The sequence below is a fragment of the Talpa occidentalis genome, unplaced genomic scaffold, assembly GCF_014898055.3.
Source record: "Talpa occidentalis isolate TD23 unplaced genomic scaffold, MPIMG_talOcc4v2.1 talOcc4.14, whole genome shotgun sequence".
NCBI classification, from domain to species: Eukaryota; Metazoa; Chordata; class Mammalia; order Eulipotyphla; family Talpidae; genus Talpa; species Talpa occidentalis.
The window spans coordinates 2,659,459-2,678,665 of record NW_023601433.1 but is presented as its reverse complement, the minus strand read 5'-3'; the positions used below and the strand labels follow the sequence as shown (position 1 = coordinate 2,678,665).

The 19,207-nt window shown below is 43.3% G+C and overlaps 1 protein-coding gene across 1 annotated transcript in view; it reads left to right on the top strand.

Annotated features, from left to right (window-relative positions):
• Positions 1–19,207, top strand: part of FANCI (FA complementation group I) — a 52,834-nt gene that overhangs the window by 24,260 nt on the left and 9,367 nt on the right. The window contains exons 13-27 of the mRNA XM_037509999.2: positions 61–226; positions 1,876–1,963; positions 4,501–4,631; positions 5,072–5,142; positions 6,300–6,414; positions 7,587–7,709; positions 11,030–11,098; positions 12,074–12,175; positions 13,093–13,263; positions 13,468–13,589; positions 14,005–14,169; positions 14,645–14,824; positions 16,353–16,519; positions 16,829–16,905; positions 17,649–17,765. Coding sequence (XP_037365896.1) covers positions 61–226; positions 1,876–1,963; positions 4,501–4,631; positions 5,072–5,142; positions 6,300–6,414; positions 7,587–7,709; positions 11,030–11,098; positions 12,074–12,175; positions 13,093–13,263; positions 13,468–13,589; positions 14,005–14,169; positions 14,645–14,824; positions 16,353–16,519; positions 16,829–16,905; positions 17,649–17,765 — 1,864 coding nt within the window. The remainder of the gene's footprint in view (positions 1–60; positions 227–1,875; positions 1,964–4,500; positions 4,632–5,071; positions 5,143–6,299; positions 6,415–7,586; positions 7,710–11,029; positions 11,099–12,073; positions 12,176–13,092; positions 13,264–13,467; positions 13,590–14,004; positions 14,170–14,644; positions 14,825–16,352; positions 16,520–16,828; positions 16,906–17,648; positions 17,766–19,207) is intronic.

The following is a 19,207-nucleotide window of genomic DNA, read 5'->3' as shown; positions in this document are numbered from 1 at the left end:
TACATACAAAGTAAGGTAACCACTAAGTTTTCTTTTTAACTAAGCTTTGTCTTCTTGCAGTGTTCATAGTTGGGATCATGTCACTCAGGGCCTTGTTGAACTTGGCTTCATTTTAATGGATTCATATGGACCAAAGAAAATTTTTGATGGAAAACCAATAGAACCCAAAATGCCAAACCAGCAGGCATGTAAGCTGGGAGCTAATATCCTGTTGGAGACTTTTAAGGTGAGACTGGTTTGGCAACCATTCCCTAATTCTGTGAAATTATATTATGAATACGGCATGCATGGCATTTGCCTGGGAGTTTGGGTGACAAGGGCATCTTAGTCTGTCGCCGTTTCTGGGAACAGAGGTTGGCATAGTGTTGGAATACTATAGATCCAGTTTGATGGATTATTTACTTTCTTATCCTTTATTTTATGTAAGTTTTCCACACTAGATTCAGTTGTATCTGGCCATTTCTTACAAGTTTCAATATGATTTTGTTTTCTCATGATTTTCTCTTCCTCTTGCAATAAATCATTCCTGGGTTTTTCTTTTTTTAATGGTATTCCCCTATGCAAAAAGCTATCTTTCAGGGATGTCTCCTTGGTGGCACAGGGTAAGTATCAGTGCTAGCGAGCTATTGCTGGCCACTGCAGCACAAATTAGATCCCTGATCTCAGCCAGGGAGCTAACTCACACCACGCAGCAGACCTCTCTGTCTTGCCCACTGGTCTCCTCAGCAGTCTATTTCAGTACATCTGCCTGTTCTGCTCCCCACTCTGTCTCCAGTGAATCCTCTCACCCCTGTACCTCTGGCCTAGATCCCAGTTCTTGTATGCATAAACCAATAAAATAAATCTTTTAGGAAAAAAGTTATCTGGAACTAAACTTTGACTTGCTAGTGATTCCGTTAAGTCATCTTCTCGACATTCTGTTATGTAGTATAGCTGTGTTCCGAAAGTGCCTCCTAAGAATGTTACTCAGGGCCAGTTTACATGTGAAGTTAGGGTTGTGCTACAGAACTGGGAGTGATTGCTTGCACTAGTCCTTGAGAGTTGTGTGTTACAGGATATACATGACTCTTCTTAACAGTAAACTGACTTAAAATATTCCTAGAATAAGAGACATTAATGGTTTTTTGTTTTTAAATATTTTTAAAATTTAGATAGTTCTGCTTGATTTCACATAGATGTTGACTTTGTCAAGACATCTCTAGAGCAAATAATTTACCACTAAGTTTAACAGGTAGTCTCCCACAATTTTTTTTTTTAATTTATTTATTTATGCATACAAAAGCTGGGGTGCAGGCCAGAGGTGCAGGGGGTGAGAGGATTTACCAGAGACAAAGTGGGGAGCAGAAGAGTCAGAGCCACTGAAATCCACTGCTGAGGGGAACAGTGGGGAGACAGGAGAGATCTGCTGTGCCATGTGGGTCACCTCCCTGGCTGGGGTTTGAACGCATGCTGTAGTGGCTGGTGGTAGCTGCGTCTTAACCCCTTGCGCCACCAGGGAGGTCCGGTTTCCAGAAATTTTCATGGACCTTTAAAATTTGAAATTAAAGTTACACGTACTGTTACAAACATGGACGTTGGCGTGTGGTGGACACTCAAGTAGAGCTGCCCAGTGTGGTACTGGACCCCGTGTGTAGTAAAGCTTGCCTGTGGTCTGTGCTGTAAGCCAATGAGCAGGCCCAGCTGTGGAGTCGTCTGAACATGGAATGAGGGCAGAGTGAAGTGATTCTTTCTACACATGACTCCTGTTATGTTTGTCTTTGACATAAGCAGTTGAGTTTTACCCCTATCCCGATTGTTTATTCTGTCTAACATGCATTTGTAAACTGAAGGTGACAAAAGGTTACTTTATTGTTTTTTCTTCTTGTTCTTGTGTAGATCCATGAGATGATCAGACAAGAAATTCTGGAGCAAGTCCTCAACAGGGTTGTTACCAGAACATCCTCTCCCATCTGCCATTTTTTAGGTATTGAACTCAGAGTAGATCAAACCCTCAGAAAAATGTTTATTTAAATACCATGTTTTGGTTTTAGAGAGAATTTTTTAATAATATAATTTAATCTTATATCTTTGATTATGACGCCAGTAATATGTGTCTGCTTATATTCCCTGTGGTTATCAAGAAACAAACAGACATATCACTCGTTATTGAACTTGTCTCTGGAATCAACTTTCTCTTTTTTTTGTCTTAATACATCTGAACAAATGAACACAGTGTTTCTACCACTCAGGACCTTCCGTTGTCTTAACCCTTGGGATTCCGATGCCAGACTCCTCTCTTTAGTGATCTCTGAATTTAATACACACCTCCTCACACCGAAATGGAGTCGTCTTTCCATAGTGACCATCACTGTTTACAACTCCCCTGAAATATTCTTAGATATGTTCTCTGATACCCATAATAGTTTGTTTCTTCTTCTGCCTCCAATCTGGTCTGCTGTCTATCACTGTAGATGTTATTTTTTGAATTTTATGGAAATGCAATCTTACATACTTTTCAGTCTGACTTCTTTCACCATAACATTTTTTATACAGCTGATCTGTTCATGAATTCTTTTGTATATCACAAAATGTCTATTTTGTATTTTTTTGGAAGATTTTTTCGCTTAGTATAGAATTGTACATTGAGGTTTTTTCTTTTTCTTTTTTTTAAGATTTATTCATTTGTTTATACAAGCACTGGGTACAGTCAGAAGTGCGGGAGGGTGAGAGAATTCACCAGAGCCAGAGCGGGGAACAGAGCAGGCAGAAGGACCGAAGTACACTGCTGAGGGGAGCAGCAGGCGGCAGGAGAGGTCTGCGCGCCATGTGGGACCTTCCTCTGGAGGCCAGGGAGGAGCCAGGGATCAAACTGGCGCTGCAGAGGCTGTGGGCAGCTTCGCAGCCCAGCGCTCAACCGCTGCACCACCGGGGAGGCCCCTGAGGTTTTTTCTTTATTAAAGATGTTACTTTACTGTCTTGTGGCTTTCACTATTTCCAATAGAAGTCTGCTCGCTTATTTTTTGTTCCTTTCTGTGTAATTTCTTTGACTGCCTTTAAGATTTTTTTCATATCAGGGCCTCTGTGGTGGTACAGGGGTTAAAGTCTCAGCACTGTCAGTCTATTGCCAGCCACTGTGGCCTGGGTTTGATCCCCCAGCCAGGGAGCTGACCCCCATGGTGCTGCAGACTTTTCCCATCTTGCCCGCTCCTCCCCTTAGCAATGTGTCTCAGTCTGTCCGCCTGTTCTGCTCCCCACTCTGACTCCAGTGGGTCCTCTTAATCTGCGCACCTCTGGCCTGCACCCCAGTTCTTCAGACTGGGAGTTTTTCCCTCCCCTGAGAATGGGGAGAGGGGGAAATTCACTACAATTAGAATGTATGGTACAGAATTTCATGTAAATAAGGTGTGCCAGCAGTGTGATAATGTAAAATGTATTTTTTTTAAAGATTTATTTATTTATTTATACAAGCACTGGATACAGTCAGAAGCATGGGAGGGTGAGATAATTCACCAGAGCTAGAACAGGGAACAGAACAGGCAGACTGGCGAAGTACACTGCTGAGGGAAGCAGGGTCTGTGGAGAGGTCTGCGCGCCATGTGGGACCCTCGCCCGGCGGCCAGGGGTCGAATCGGCGCTGCAGAGGCTGCAGGCAGCTTTGCAACCCAGCGCTCAACCGCTGCGCCACCGGGGAGGCCCCTAAAATGTATTTAAACAAAAAGGACGAATGCACAAACTTACTACTGCTTACATCACTGCAGCTTCTTTTACTGATTTCAAAACAAAACAAAGGCCTCCCTGGTGGCCTAGGGGTTAAGTCTCAGTGCTATCACCACTACAACCCGAGTTCAATCAACCCGAGTTCAATCTCAGGCCCAGGAGGTGACCCACCCCAGGCGCAGCAGACCTGTTCTTTCTTGCCTGCTGCTCCCCTCAGCAGTGGATTTCAGTAGATCTACCTGTTCTGCTCTCCACTGTGTCTCTGGTGAATCCTCTCACCCTCCACGCCTGTGGCCTACATCCCAGTTCACACACAGACACACACACACACACGTGCCTGAAAGAAAAAAAAACTAGTCTGGCACTTGCTAGGCAATAAACCATGTCTGAGATTATTAGATATTTGTATTTTGTATTTACTTCTTTCATCTTTTAAAAGAATTTATGCTTTTATTGTATGCTTCTTATAGGTCCATATTACACTTGCACATAATGAGTGTTCATAAATACTTAGCTTGGATATGTGAAGACTGTGTATGCTACTTGGCTGGGCAGTGCAATAGGTTTCTGCCCTTTCAGTTTAATTTTTGTAGTCATGTACTATCACAGACCAATGTTAAATGTCCTGGTCACACCTACTGTAGAGAAAGTGTATAGTATCGGTAGAAATTTATACTGCAGTATGATTAACTTCTTTGAGAAGGGAAGCAAGAACAGTTATGTCATTTTTTTCTCCATATTTCTTTCGTTTATTTGAAATATTTCATTATTGGAGGCAACTGACTAGAAATTTTGTATTTTCAGACCTGCTTTCAAATATCATCATGTATGCACCTTTAGTTCTTCAAAGTTGTTCTTCTAAAGTCACAGAAGCTTTTGATTATTTGTGCTTTCTGCCCCTTCAAACTGTGCAAGGGCTACTGAAGGCAGTGCAGGTAAATTTTCTGACTCCTATGGTGCTTGCCAAACTGAGGTTGAACTGAAAGTGGAAATCTGATGTCTAAGAAATCCTGTTTCCCTTAATTGAAAACACAAAACTTGAAATTAAAAGAGTTTAGCACTGAGCTCAACTGTTTTGCAAGTTTACTTTCTCTTTATGGCATTACTCTCTTTTGACTTATTTTCATTAGTGAAGTAATTGAAATGCTCTTAGAAAATTACTGAGAACAATAAATGTAAAGTCATTCACAACAAATTTCAGTTTAGTATTTCAGATTATACTATTGTCATTAGTTAAGTGTAGTAAACATTGAAACATATATATAAAACAAAATCAAAGTTCCTTGTATAAGCCAGATGGTAGTGGCATGGGATAGAAGTGAGCAAAGGCCAATAAATTTGTTCTGGTTTTACCTACTGATTCTTCCTCTTTTAGCCCCTTCTCAAAGTCAGCATATCAGTGAGAGACTCCCTGATACTTGTCCTTCGGAAAGCTATGTTTGCCAGGTAAGCAGCATCCCATGATAATGTGGGGGTGATGCCTTCCGGTGTTGATTAAGTCCTCTGCCATCTCCTAGTATCACAGCTGTTCACAGCGGTCACTCAGAGGCCTAACCTGAGAGGAAGAAGCCAGTGTGCCCAGTGTTGTATGTGCTTCATCTCATGCAGTCTCCAAGCAGGTTTAGGAACCATGAGTGACTATAGTTCCCTTGTTACAGGAGACTAAGTGGTTTTCCAAGGGTCAAACAGGTGGTGGCGGCGCTAGGATTTGAGTGTGCCATCTCAGGTATTCTGCGGTGTACTCTAGAGTATCCTTCAAGCTATGTTCCATTGCCAAGTACTTTGAAATGAGAACTGTAAACAGTTCTGAAGAGGAAAACCCCTTAAACTTTAGTGAATTTCAAAATCATGGTCCAGTGATTATAGATAAAAGAAATTGTCAAGGTATCGTGGAGGGGTTTTTTTGGCTCAGCCAGTACTTCTAAATCTCTCTTCCCTTATTTCTTAGATATAAGCTAGAGATGATAAACCATCTAAGAAAACACTAAGACAAGTCACACGTGGGAAGCTTTTGTTTGTATAAGATACCCAGTTGGTGTCTGGCCATACTGTAATGTGCTCATGGCTCTCCAGAGGAGCCAGAATTAATGAACTTTTGTTAATCTCTTCCCAGAGGCATGTCTGATAGGCCAGGGTGTATACTGCAGCCTTTAGAACATGAATTAGTCATGCCTCAGTAAACTTGGTGTATCCTTTTTCTGGATGGAAGGTTTATAAGGCGACATTATAGGAAGAAGGGGCGTGCTCCTTCAGACAAGAAATCCTGTCTATTCAACCCTTCACGTTTGCACTACTAGCCCATCATGCTGCCTCTCAGCACTCTGTTCTCATGCCCCACATTCACCTGTCAGCAGGTAGAATAAAGCAGTGGCGTGAGTTACAGAGATAATAGCTCAGCTGAATCTCTGTGCTGCTAATCGCTGTGAGCAGCTGATGCCTTATTTCATGAAATAAGGTGTACATAAGTTCACCTTGTTTTGCTCTGTATTTCCTTGTTTACACTTATTTCCCCTCTGTGGGACTAACTGGATTTTCTGACCAGAGCCTATACCTGTGAGGTTAGTCCTGTTTGTTAACTTTTTCATGGTCTGTTCCTGAGCTAGCCAGCTTGATGCCAGGAAGTCTGCAGTTGCTGGGTTTTTGCTACTCCTGAAGAACTTCAAAGTCCTAGGCAGCTTGTCGTCCTCGCAGTGCAGTCAGTCTATCGGGGTCAGCCAGGTGAGTGTGGCTCATATCAGCTGCTGTGTGCACCATGCGGGCGTGTGTCATGTGCAAGCTGATCGCCTCTCCTTGGTGGGTGTACGAATGACCCTGAAATGGAGTCTGATGATGACAATACCAGCTGCCACTCACTAGCGGCAGATTTGCTGTCTGCTGACATGTGCTGCTTGCTAGTGTGGCCACCACTGCCTCACTGGGGCTGTCGAACTGAACACAGGACCAAAACAGGTGGTCGTGAGCTGTGCTGTGTGTATGAAACACAAGAAAGTAAAATACTTTATTAATCTTTTATTTTGATTACATGTTGAGATAATAATTTGGCTATGTTGGTTTAAATAAAATATTGAAATGTCACCGTTTCTTTTTCCTTTTTCTAACTTGGCTATTAGAAAATATTAAATTGCACGTGTGGTTTGTGTTACGTCTCGTGGGCACCACTGCTCGTCATGCTAAATGCTTTACGTGCATTACCAGTTGCTCTTCACAGGACTCCTGAGCAAGATACAGACTGTTATCCCCACTTTGAATATTTTATTTACTTTGCATACGAACATCTATTAAACTCTGCAATCTGAGAAAGCAAGACTTTTTATAAGAATATGCTTATCTTTCAGGCAGTACTGTCTTCAAGATTATTAATATTGAATAGATGCCTGTAAGCTGTGTACTGTACAGTTGTGAGTGAGACATTTATAGAGCAGTTGCAGTAGGAATCCTTTTTTTATTGGTATGGTATAACTATAAAACTTGTCTATAAACTATTGCATAGGTTAAATATTAGGAACACTAGGTATCATTTATGTATTATTATCTTGATTTTAAGAATAAGGATTCAGAAAAGTTAAATAATTGGCCCCAGGCAATATAACCAATAAAGGGAAGAACTGGGATTTGACCTCAGTCATTATTAACAGCCTCACTAAGTGCCTGCAATGAGGATTAGCAGTTCTTCAATTTCCTAAATTTAATATGTAAATCAAATTAAGGGATATTACTCTTTGTCATGTCTGTTTCTAGACTAAAAGTTACCTCTAAACCATAGAATTTTGTGGAGGCAAAAAGAACTTGATTCTTTCAGATATTGAAGACAATCCAGTGCATTTTAGTGCATTTCAGATATTGAAAACAAATCCACTGCATTGTGATCAATATTGGAACACTCCTTTCAGGTGCACGTGGACGTTCACAGCCGCTACAGTTCTGTTGCCAATGAAACATTTTGCCTTGAGATCATGGACAGTCTGAGAAGATGCTTGGGCCAGCAGGCTAATGTCCGACTCATGCTTTATGAGGTAAAGCACCAAGTGAAAAGAGCGTAGCACTGCTCCCAATCCTTTATTTTAGTGATTTTTTTCCCCCCGAATATAAAAGTATAAGAAATATGCTTGTGTTTGTTGCAATTAGAACCAGTAATTTGTGATGCTGAGCTGAAAGTTGCTTATAGGGGCAGCTCTCCTGCCCGCCTGTGACTATGCAGGAGCCTCTTTCTCCCATTCCTAATAAACCTGTCCTTTGATTTATTTTTAATAGATTTTTTTTATTTATGCATACAAGAACTGGGGTACAGGCCAGAGGTGTGGGAGGATGAGAGGATTCACCAGAGACAGAGTGGGGAGCAGAACAGGTGGATCTACTGAAATACACTGCTAAGGGGGGCAGCGGGGAGACAGGAGAGGTCTGCTGCGCCCTGTGGGTCAGCTTCCTGGCCGGGGATGAAACTCATGTTGCAGAGCCTGCAGATACCTTCATTGTGCTGAGACTTAACCCCTGTGCCACCAGAGGGTTAAGCCTATCCTTTTAAAAAGTTAAGGGAAAAAATTGCTTAAGGTAAGAAATATAGAGTCATTAAAACACTTTAAAATCTTTATCTTATTTTGAAATATATAAATACATTTAATTTTCTGTTCTTTTATTTAAAAATCAAGTACTTTTGTATTGTTTTGCATATGAGTGCCAGTCGGAACTTCCTGTTTCTCAAACAAACCATGACCTTAACTTATTGGCTATAATTTCAAGTTTTTGTTTACCTAAAGTGGGATTAAAAAGTTTAAGACACTCGATACCATCTTAGTGTAGAATCCTTATAGTGTTCAGTATTTTCCCCATTTTTTTATAATTGCCTTACCCCAATTCACCAGAAATTGGTTTCAGTGATATATTCTCATTTGCATCTTTCCAAACATCTGCCTCAATTTTTATAGAAACTTTGTCTTTTTGCACTTAACTTCCAACAGCTTACAAAATGATTATTATGTGATTATGTAGTTAAATCACATAATTATGATGTCTGTGCAATTAGTGAAAAATTAATGGAACAAATACAGCTACTGGCTTGTGGTCAGCACATAATTCAGCCAGAGGGAACAAGCGTGCACATCATGGAGGGGCACTGTAGTTTTTGGCTTTCTGGGAGCCGTGCACTCCAGCGTTCACACGCACGGATGGATAGTGGCACACAGCGTAGCACAGAGGTTAAATGGAAGTCATTTCAGAGAGCAATTATTAAAATACCTTCATTTGACAGTCTTAAAATGCAGTCGTTGTTGGGCACTGTGTTTAATTCTCATTATTTTTTTTTTTTTTAAAGAGGCACGTATTTTATTTATTTATTTGTTTTGTTTTGTTTATACATGCACTGGGTACAGTCAGAAGTGCGGGAGGGTGAGAAAATTCACCAGAGCCAGAGCGGGGAGCAGAGCAGGCAGAGGGACCGAAGCACACTGCTGAGGGGAGCAGCGGGCGGCAGGAGAGGTCTGCGCGCCATGTGGGACCCTCCTCTAGTGGCCGGGGAGCAGCAAGGGATCGAACCAGTGCCGTGGAGGTCGCGGGGAGCTTCGCAACCCAGCGCTCAACCGCTGCGCCACCGGGGAGGCCCTTAATTCTCATTATTTTTGGACATTTTTGTCGTTTCTACTTTTTTCAGTGTGAATATTGTACCTTAGTGTTTAATCATAATGCTGGATTACAGGTGTGAACATTGTAAAGTTTCTGGCAAGCATTGAATTTTATTTAATCACGAAAGTTACCTTTGTTGAACATTCATTTGTGGTTAAAAGAAAAAGAATCTTAGAACCTTCTTGCAAACTAGAATTAGAGGGAATTTCTGCAACCCGATAAAGCCTACATGTAGTATAAATGGTGAAAGGCTGAATGATTTGCCTCTTTTCATGATTGGCACTTCTATGCAGCATTATAGTGACATTCTTACCCAGTGCAACAAGATGAAAAAGAAAACCAGCCATATAGACTTGAGAGGATGAAGTACAGCTGTTGCAATTTGCGTATTATACATAGACAACACTGAAGACTAGAAAGTGAGTTTAGCTAGGTTTAGGTCATGGGGCACAGGATCAATATCATTGCAAAAATCAGTTTAGTTCCATATACTAGCAAGGAATGATTGGAAAATAAAATAGTTACAATAAATAAAAGTAAAATATTAAATATTTAAATAAAATTTTAATGTTAAATACATGGAGTGATGCAATGTTCACAATGGATTGATGGCTTACATACTTTTATTTATTTATTTTTTTAAAGATTTATTTATGCATATAAGAATGGGGGTACCGGCCAGAGGTGCAGGGGGTGAGAGGATTCACCAGAGACAGAGTGGGGAGCAGAACAGGAAGATTGACTGAAATACACTGCTGAGGGGAGCAGCGGGGAGACAGGAGAGGTCTGCTGCACTATGTGGGTCAGCTCCCTGGCTGGGTATGGAACTTGTGCTGCAGAGGCTGCAGATAGCTTCATAGTGCTGACACTTAACCCCTTGCGCCACCAGGCTTTTTCTTATAGATGAACTGTGCAGCCTCTTTCCCAGGTTCCGAAACAAAGTTCTCCCTAGGATTTTACTCTGAGCAATTTTTGACTAAGATTGGAAAGTGTGGGATGGAAGAAATGTCAATCATTTCCATTAAGGCACTTAGGACCAGGAGGCACATTTGAGGCACTGGAAACTTAACTGACAAGTCCTCAAAAGGAAGGCTGCAAATGTGGGTAAGAGAAAAAGAATGAACGCTAGGACGTCCCTGCTGTGGACAGGCGAAGTGCCCCAAAGCCAGTAGTGACCTTTGCTGAAAATTGTGAGGACTGTGGTGCCTTTATAATCCACTTCTCAGTGATCAAAGATGTCTTCTTACCTTAGGAGGATAACTGAAACTTTCTAAATTGTTTTTCCTCTAACAAATGTGGTCTCCTTCTTTTTCAAGGAACTGAAAATAAGGTAAACTTAATGTTATTTTAAAATTAAGATTGTCCAAATCAGGCCTCCCACGTGGCACAGGGGTTAAAGTCTCAGTGCCCATCAAGCTGTATTGGCAGCCACTGTGGCCTGAGTGCAATCCCCGGCCAGGGAGCTGACCCACAGGGCACAGCAGACCTCTCCTGTCTCCCCGCTGCTCCCCTCAGCAGTGTATTTCAGTAGATCTGCCCCTTCTGTTCCCCACTCTGTCTCTGGTGAGTCTTTTCATCCCCCGTACCTCTGGTCTACACCCCAGTTTTTTGTGTACATAAAGAAATAAAAATAAATCTTAAAAAAAAAAAAAAAAGATTGTCCAAATCCCTATTAACTTTGTTAGAGCTTATTTGTTCTCTATTTAATTCCTTTTAGGGCTTCTACGATGTCCTTCGAAGAAACTCTCAGCTAGCTAATTCAATCATGCAGACCCTGCTCTCACAGGTAAAATATATTTTTATAGAAAAAGAAAACAGATAATGAGAGATTGAAATATGATCAACATGTTTCAGACTTGGTGAAATACAAAATAATTCTAACTAGTATGTTGTGAGTCTGCTTGGGATCTAGAGGGTCGTCTTATTCTCTCACCACTCACTTTCCCGCCATGTTGCTGTCCTCTAGCAGTCAGCTCTCAGCTCACGGTCCATATCCTTAGTCACCGGACATTTTAATGAACCCACTGTACAGGGCTGTCAGCTGCTCCGTTCTGGTTTACTCCTGGGGAATAGCACTGGAGCCAGTACAGCAAACTGTTGACATTTGTTAAATCTTAGTGACAGATAAACTGGCGGCTATTAGGGTTTTTTTTGGGACTTTGCACTTTAAAAAATTTTCAAATTAGGAAATATTTTAAAGGACCATGAAGATAAGAATTAAGCTGGAGAATATCTGGTATAAATAAGACCTTTAACATTAAACATTTAGTCTTATTCATTAAGCATTTGTTTCTTTTTTTAATAGCAGCTTTAGTGAGATAAAATTCACATAACATACAGTTCGCCCATTTGAAGTGGAGGACTCAGTTGGTTTGTAGTGTGTTCATAGGAATTGGCCATCATCGCCACAACTGTAGAACATGTCATGAGCTCAGAAGAAGCCCCATACCCTTAACCTGCTGCCTCCCAGTTTTCCCGTCCTCCTTCCGCCCTCCTAGCCCCAATCAACCACTTGTCTACTTGCCGTCTCTGTTGTCTGTTCTGGCTGTTTTCTGTAAGCAGAGTCACACAATACACATGCTCTTTGGTGCCTGACTTCTTTGCTTTAACCTGTTTCTAAGGCTCACCCACATTGCAGCATGTATCAATACTTCATTCACTCATACATCAAATAGGCATTAGGCATGAAAGGTGCCATTAGCTTGACCAGCTAAAGAAGTGAAAGGCCATGAGCCACGGTGCTTTTTCCCTCACTGTGCAGTTGAGACAGTTCTACGAGCCAACGCCCGATGTGCTGCCTCCTCTGAAATTGGAAACTTGTGTTCTCGCCCAGGGAGATCAGATCTGTCTACAAGAACCGCTGGTGAGACTTCCGTTCCTCCAACAACTGTTATTTTTACTGTTGAGTTAAACATCTCTGTTGATAAGTTTGTCCTTTGGGAAGAGACCTTTCCCTCAGAGGCTCTCTTCCTGGTATTCCTAATGAATTTTTGCTCTTAAATCTTCCCTAATTATGGCTTCTGATCCATCATCACCATGATCTAATGGGACAGTAGCTCAGTGTCGGCATTTTACTAAATCAAGGCAACTACCACTTCTCCCAGGGAGCAGCTTCTCTCTCATCTGTTACTCCCTGGTGAGATATATTAAATAATTCTACTGTGAAATGTGGGTGGGAGGGCAGGAGATGAACTCAGGCCCCCGGCCTCATTAGTCTGGCGGGAGTGTATGATTTAGACTTCCCTAAAATGGACACTGTTGAATCTTCAGAAGGGCCAGGGCCAGTTTGGTTTCCTCTTGTTATCTAGACTCAAAGAGAGGGATGAGAGGATAAACACGAACGCTCCTCTACCCCAGTGACTTGGGGCTCATGACAGGACATTGAGCTGGTCTTTCAGCTGTATCCTGCCGTCAGAGGTAGGTGCTCAGGGCCATGAGATCCCCCAGCTTTTAGAATGGCCTCAGGCGCAGATACCAGAAAGGATTTAACTTTGTAGCCTGACTTCTCGGTGTCTGTAGCAGCTTAGAAATGTACACGGATGTTGCTTTCTGAGGTGTCAGCTAGTGAGGCCAGTTCTTCTGGGAACAGTCAGGAAACAATGCCTCTGGTAGTTCAGTTGTTTTTTTTTTCTGGTTTTGTCAGTTCAGATTGACTTAATTTCTGATGCCCGTGAGCGGCGTAGTTCAGCCTTAGGGGTAAGAATTGCTCACTGGTCAGCAGCCTCTTCATGACTTAGGCCTTGGCTCTCAGGAAGACCTAATTATCCTTTCCGTCTACAGGATCATCTGCTGTGCTGTGTGCAGCACTGCCTGGCCTGGTATAAGAGTAGGGTGATACCCCTGCAGCAGGAGGAGGTGGAGGAAGAGGAGGGATTCTACCAGGATTTAGATGACATTCTGGAGTCGATTACTAATAGAATGATTAAGAGTGAACTCGAAGACTTTGAACTGGTAATCAATTGCCACATCTCAGCTATATTGCATAATGGAGGTTTTAGTGCCTTATTTATTTATTTATTTTTTGTGGGACCCTCGCTGGCGGCTGGGGAACGAACCGGGGCTGCAGAGGCTGGGGGCAGCCTCGCAGCCCAGCTCTCAACCACTGCGCCACCAGGGGAAGCCCTGCCTTATTTATTTTAATCTTGTGTCTTCTAGGATAAATCAGCAGATTTTTCTCAGAGTTCTGCTACTGGCATCAAAAATAATATCTGTGCTTCTCTTGTGATGGGAATTTGTGAGGTCCTAATAGAATATAATTTCTCTGTTAGTAATTTCAGGTGAGGTATTGGCTATCATTCTGCTTCCAATTTGACAAATTACCATTGTATATATGTATTTTTTAATGCTAATAATGATGCTAACCGTACAGACCACAGCCATGACACTGTCTCTGATGGACATCTAAGGCAATGTTTTTCCCACCATAGAACCTGAAAGTATAGGCGAATCTTGTCCAGCTTGCAGGCTTTCGTTTATTCAGAATTCTTAGGCTGATTTTAAGACTTTGATGGGTATTTGTATTGACTTGTGTGGCCTGGGTTGCCTTTTTAATGAAGGCCCATTCATTGATAATATCTAAAATATGACACTTTTAATGAGGCATGGTGAAGTCCTTATTACTGTTTATTGTACGTAAAAGTAAACCACACTGTTCTGATGCTTGTCCTTGGTGATCTGTTCCCTTTTACACAGTAAGAGTAAATGTGAAGCGGTTTTGAACTTATTTATGTGTTACAAGAAACTCTCGGACATCCTTAATGAAAAAACTGGTAAAGGCAAAATCAAAACAGCCAACAAAACAAATGATAGTTTTCTGTCCCTGAAATTCGTGTCTGATCTGCTCACCGCTCTCTTTAGGTAGGTGTTGCTAGAGCAATTCCTATATCCATAGCAAGACATAAGTCCAGAGGTTTGTGATTTTCTTGAGATAAAAGCTGGATCATCATAGGTAGACAATCTAAAGAGGTATTTTGAATTATTTAAGGAAAATTCAACAATAACATGAAACAGTGAAAAGATATGGATGAATTCCTATGAGGTGGTGTAAGAAAATCTGCCTAAGTAGCTTAAGCACAATAATAGATAAAAAAAGGGGGGGGGATCCTGAATTAAAAAAAAAAAATAGACCGAAACAAAAGCAAGATTGACCTTTACATTTCATCAAAGTAAAAGGAGTGGGCGGGAGAAGGGAGGTTAGCGAGCAGAGTGGCGTTGGCGCAACACAGCCTGCCTGGAGCCTACCTGGCAAGCCTGCCACGCACTGCCAATCTGGACAGTTCTGGGAAGCCTCGCCCCAGATTGTGGTAGCAGCAGGGGAATCTTTTCTCTCTAGGGACAGTACCCAAAGCCATGAAGAGAGCCTGTCTGTCCTGAGGGCCAGCAGTGAGTTCATGCGCTATGCAGTGAGCGTGGCTCTGCAGAAGGTGCAGCAGGTCAAGGAAACCGGGCATGTGGGTGGCCCTGATGGCCAAAACCCAGAGAAGGTCTTTCAGCACCTCTGTGACATCACCCGGTAAGTCACTTGCTATGGAGTCAGAGAAGAGAGTAGTCCTGCCGTGAGGTGGGATCTTAGTCACATATGAACTGTTACTGTGGTACCAGGAATAAAGAGGGATGTTACATAATGAGGAAACACTTCCCTAGTAGACAGGACTTAAATACTTACACACGTAACAGCTGTGTGTAAGCAAAAACTAGCAGCAGAAACTGACAGATCTGAAGGAGAAATACAAGTCATGTATATATTCTCATACAGAACAACTTACCTTGAAAAAGATCAGAGGCATAAGTGTAAAACAACATGAAATGGGTAGAAGAAAGCAAAGAAAAACCTTCAAGACCTTGTTTTAATTGCTCTTTGAAAGATGCTCATGAGGAAATTAAAAGATAAGCTGCTGTGGTGTGTGCAAAATACGCGTCTGATAGAGGACTAGTAACCAGAGTGTACAAAGAACTCTCAGACTTATTAACAGCCAGTGAATAAACGAGTAAAATACTATTACAGACACGTTCCCAAAGAAAATAGATGGCAGACAGAGACGCAAAAAGATGGCCCACATGCTCATTAGGTAAATGCAAATTAAAGTTACAACGAGGCAGCTCTAAACACCTATTAGAATGCCTGCCACTAACGGGCCAGCCATACCAGCGTGTTGCCATGGATGCGGGGAATTTGCTGTCATGTAGTGTTAACTGCAAAATGGTACAGCCACTTTGGAGAAGAGTTGGACGGTTTCTCAAAGGTTGAAGCACACAACTACCAGCGATCTACCCCTTGCGCTCTTCACTAGTTCCCCAAAAGAATGATAGCAGATGTCCGTGTAAAGGTTTGCAGGGCTTTGATCTGTAAGAGCAAAATCTGGAGAGAGCCGACCCAAAGTTCCTCAACAGATGGACGGGTAGATTGATGAAGGGACAGTTGGGCACGTCCATCCAGGGATCACTGCTCAGCAATGAAATGGGCACGCTCCTGGTGCAGGCATCAGCACTTGTGAGAGGACTCTCAAAAGCATGTGCCAGGGCACCAAAGCCAGACTCTTGTCAAGAGTATAAAAGCAGGGCCTCCCTGGTGACTCAGGAGGTTGAGCACCGCACTATGAAGTGGACCGCAGCCTCTGCAGCACTAGTTCGATCCCCGGCCAGGGAGCAACCCACATGGCGCAGCAGACCTCTCCTGACTTGCCCACTGCTCCCCTCAGCAGTGTACTTTAATCTGCCTGTTCTGTTCCCCACTCTGTCTCTGGTGAATCCTCTCACCCCCCACATCTCTGGCCTGTGCCCCAGCTCTTGTATGCATAAGTGGATGGATCTTCGGGGGCGGGGGGGGAGTACAAAATCATAGCGACAGGAACCAAATTAGTAGTTGCTTAGAAGGCAGGGAGGTGGGGAGATGACTACAAAGAGCACAGAGACTTGGGGTGATGGAAATACCGGGATAGTGGGGAGTTTGTTGGAGTTCGTAGGACTGTGCACTTACAGGGTATGAGCTTTAGTGTGTGTGCTTGTCCCTCAGTCAGCCTGACCCGCTTTCCTCTCTTCAGGGTCTTGCTGTGGAGATACACTTCAATTCCTACTTCTGTGGAGGAGTCGGGCAAGAAAGAGAAAGGGAAGAGCATCTCGCTGCTGTGCCTGGAGGGGCTACAGAAGGTCTTCAGTGCCGTGCAGCAGTTCTATCAGCCCAAGATCCGGCAGTTCCTCGGGGCTCTGGGTGGGTGCTTTGATTTTGATAAATTGCCTTGGTCTGGGTTTCTCCTAATGATACCTCTTCATTCTTCTTGTGAACCTACCAGAGGACACCTAAGCATTGTCCTAACGTTGCTGAGGAGTGACATCTAGTGGGCTCAGGATTGGCGCTTACTGGGTTACATTTTACCACAGATAGTAACCAGAAAATGGAATATAGTGTTAAGTTGTAGAACGATAGGGACACGTATAAATCTGCTGCTAGACTTTTAGGGCTATTAAAAAGCAATAGATAAGTCCATTTCAAAGAAGATAGAGTTCTTTCCTTTCCTAGATGTCACAGATACGGAGGCAGAAGAGGCAGAAGTGGACGTCACGCAGAGAGCAGCATTCCAGATCCGCCAGTTCCAGGTGGGAAGCGTGGGAAGCTGCAGGGCCAGCCTGGTCCTTGCCCAGGGACCGTTGCTGGGGCCAGCTGGTGAGAGGGCACAGTGAGCAACAGGATGAATGTCATCCTAGCAGCAAGACACAACTCTTCGAACGGGGAGTAAGAGCATTGGGAGGGGTCTAGGGAAGGCGTGTGTTAAACCACGTAACCCTGCGGCGCTCACTGCCTCTGGGATTCCGTTGACACGAGCAGGTAGCCAGGCCCATTCGAGTTGGGAAGTAAGCCTTTGTTTTTGTGTCCTGGTATAACTTGACTTTCTCAAATTGTAAATATTTGACATGAATCCTAGTAGTTTTTAACCAATAGTTGTTACGGTATCAGGATCTGCTATTACAGGGTTTCTTTATAAAATAAAAAGTTTTAAGTTCCTACTTTGTACCAGGGATGTTACAGATGCTGGGGATATTGCAGGGAGCAGAATGTCTGCTCCCCAGAGCTCACACTGTTGTGAAGAGTGGGTGGGCTTCTGGGGTCTATGACCCACTCACAATAGGCAGGGGGTTGGAGGACACGGAAGCCATAGTTTTTTTCAAAGATGCTCAGTTTTATGATTGAAAATGGGGTAAAACTAGTTCCACCCCGATTTATTTTCTGATTTTATCTTAATGGAATTTTTGTAGCTTAAAATCCTTGCTGTCTCGCTTTGGCAAGATGTCTCTCTCTAGTAGGAATATGTCTGCTGATGTTTCTGTGTGTGCTTTCTCAGAGGTCCCTGTCGAACTTGCTTAGCAGCCAGGAGGAAGACTTTAACAGCAAAGAAGCTGTCCTGCTCGTCAGTGTTCTCTCCAACCTGTCCAAGCTGCTAGAACCTTCCTCCCCTCAGGTACAAGTACTGTTTATTCCATCCCATCAGAGACAAGGAGTGTACATATTAATGAGGTCTAGTTGATTAGATGGATATTTGACAATGCCCCTGAATTAGCATGCGATCCATAAGACATGGCCTTTCCTACGTAGTGTTTCTGCCATGACATAATTAGATGCAGCCATATAGGACAAGTGTGTCCTGCTTTTGTTTGGCCTCTGTCAAGGGTAAACAGTAAGCTCTCTACGAAAATTTCTTATTTATCTTCAGTGCCGTCAAACTTTTTAATGTATTTTTCCTCACTCTTTCCTCTTTTCTAAGACGGCAGTGTTGCTTATCATGAAGGCAGCTGGCACTCAGCATCTGTCTTTATCAGTAAGGTTAGCTGGTACCAAGTTAAGGGGAGGTTTGTAACAGAGCGTGACTGTAGCCCCACAGCCAGCTTGTGTAGACATGTGCGCATTCACATTGCATTGTTACCCCCACATGGGTGTCAACACACAGCAGAGCACGAGGAGGCCGCTTCCGTGGGTCGGTTCCATTTTTCCTCAGAGTTGAGGATGTGCGTCCTGCACATAGTACCTGCCGCCATGACGCTGTGTTCTCTGCCGGGCAGGCAAGGGGGAGCCTGGGCTGCGAGGCTCCTGGGGTGAGCCACGGCTTCAGCAACACCTGTCTCTGGGAAATTTGTGGAGCCTGGGAGTGTTACGGTGTTTCAGTGCTGAAAACAGACGTGGCTTTCCTGCGATCAGCGTTCCGGGCATTCCAAAGGTGTCCCTTTTGCTGCTCACCCCACCCCAGATCCAGACAGCTCACCCACATGACACTCTGAGCTCCGTTTTCTCCTGCTGCTGCTGCTACAGAGCAGAAAAGCGGGAAGGAAGCACAGCTATCGAGGGTTTGGTCAGGGGGAAGTTTGAGGGAAAGTAAATGCATTTCTTCTAATACATAGAAGAAAACATTTTAATTTCATTTTCACTGTCCATTCCCCACCCATGTGGTTTCAGACAGTCTTTTTCTTTTTCTTTTTCTTTTTAAGATATATTTATGTATTTATACAAGCACTGGGTACAGTCAGAAGCGCGGGAGGGTGAGAGAATTCACGAGAGCCAGAGCGGGGAGCAGAGCAGGCAGAAGGACCGAAGGACACTGCTGAGGGGAGCAGCGGGTGGCAGGAGAGGTCTGCATGTCATGTGGGACCCTCGCCCTGCGGCCAGGGATCGAACTGGCACTGCAGAGGCTGCGGGCAGCTTCGCAGCCCAGCGCTCAACCACTGCGCCACCGGGGAGGCCCAGTCTTTTTATTTTTAAATGTGTAATAAAGTCCCATGATTTTAACACCAGAAATGATAAATGATTGACGGTAAATGGCCTATGGTTTACCTCCCACCCATGTCTTCCACCTGTCAGTTCTTCTCCCCTAAGACAGTAAATCTGCTTTTTTTCCTGCACAAGCATTAT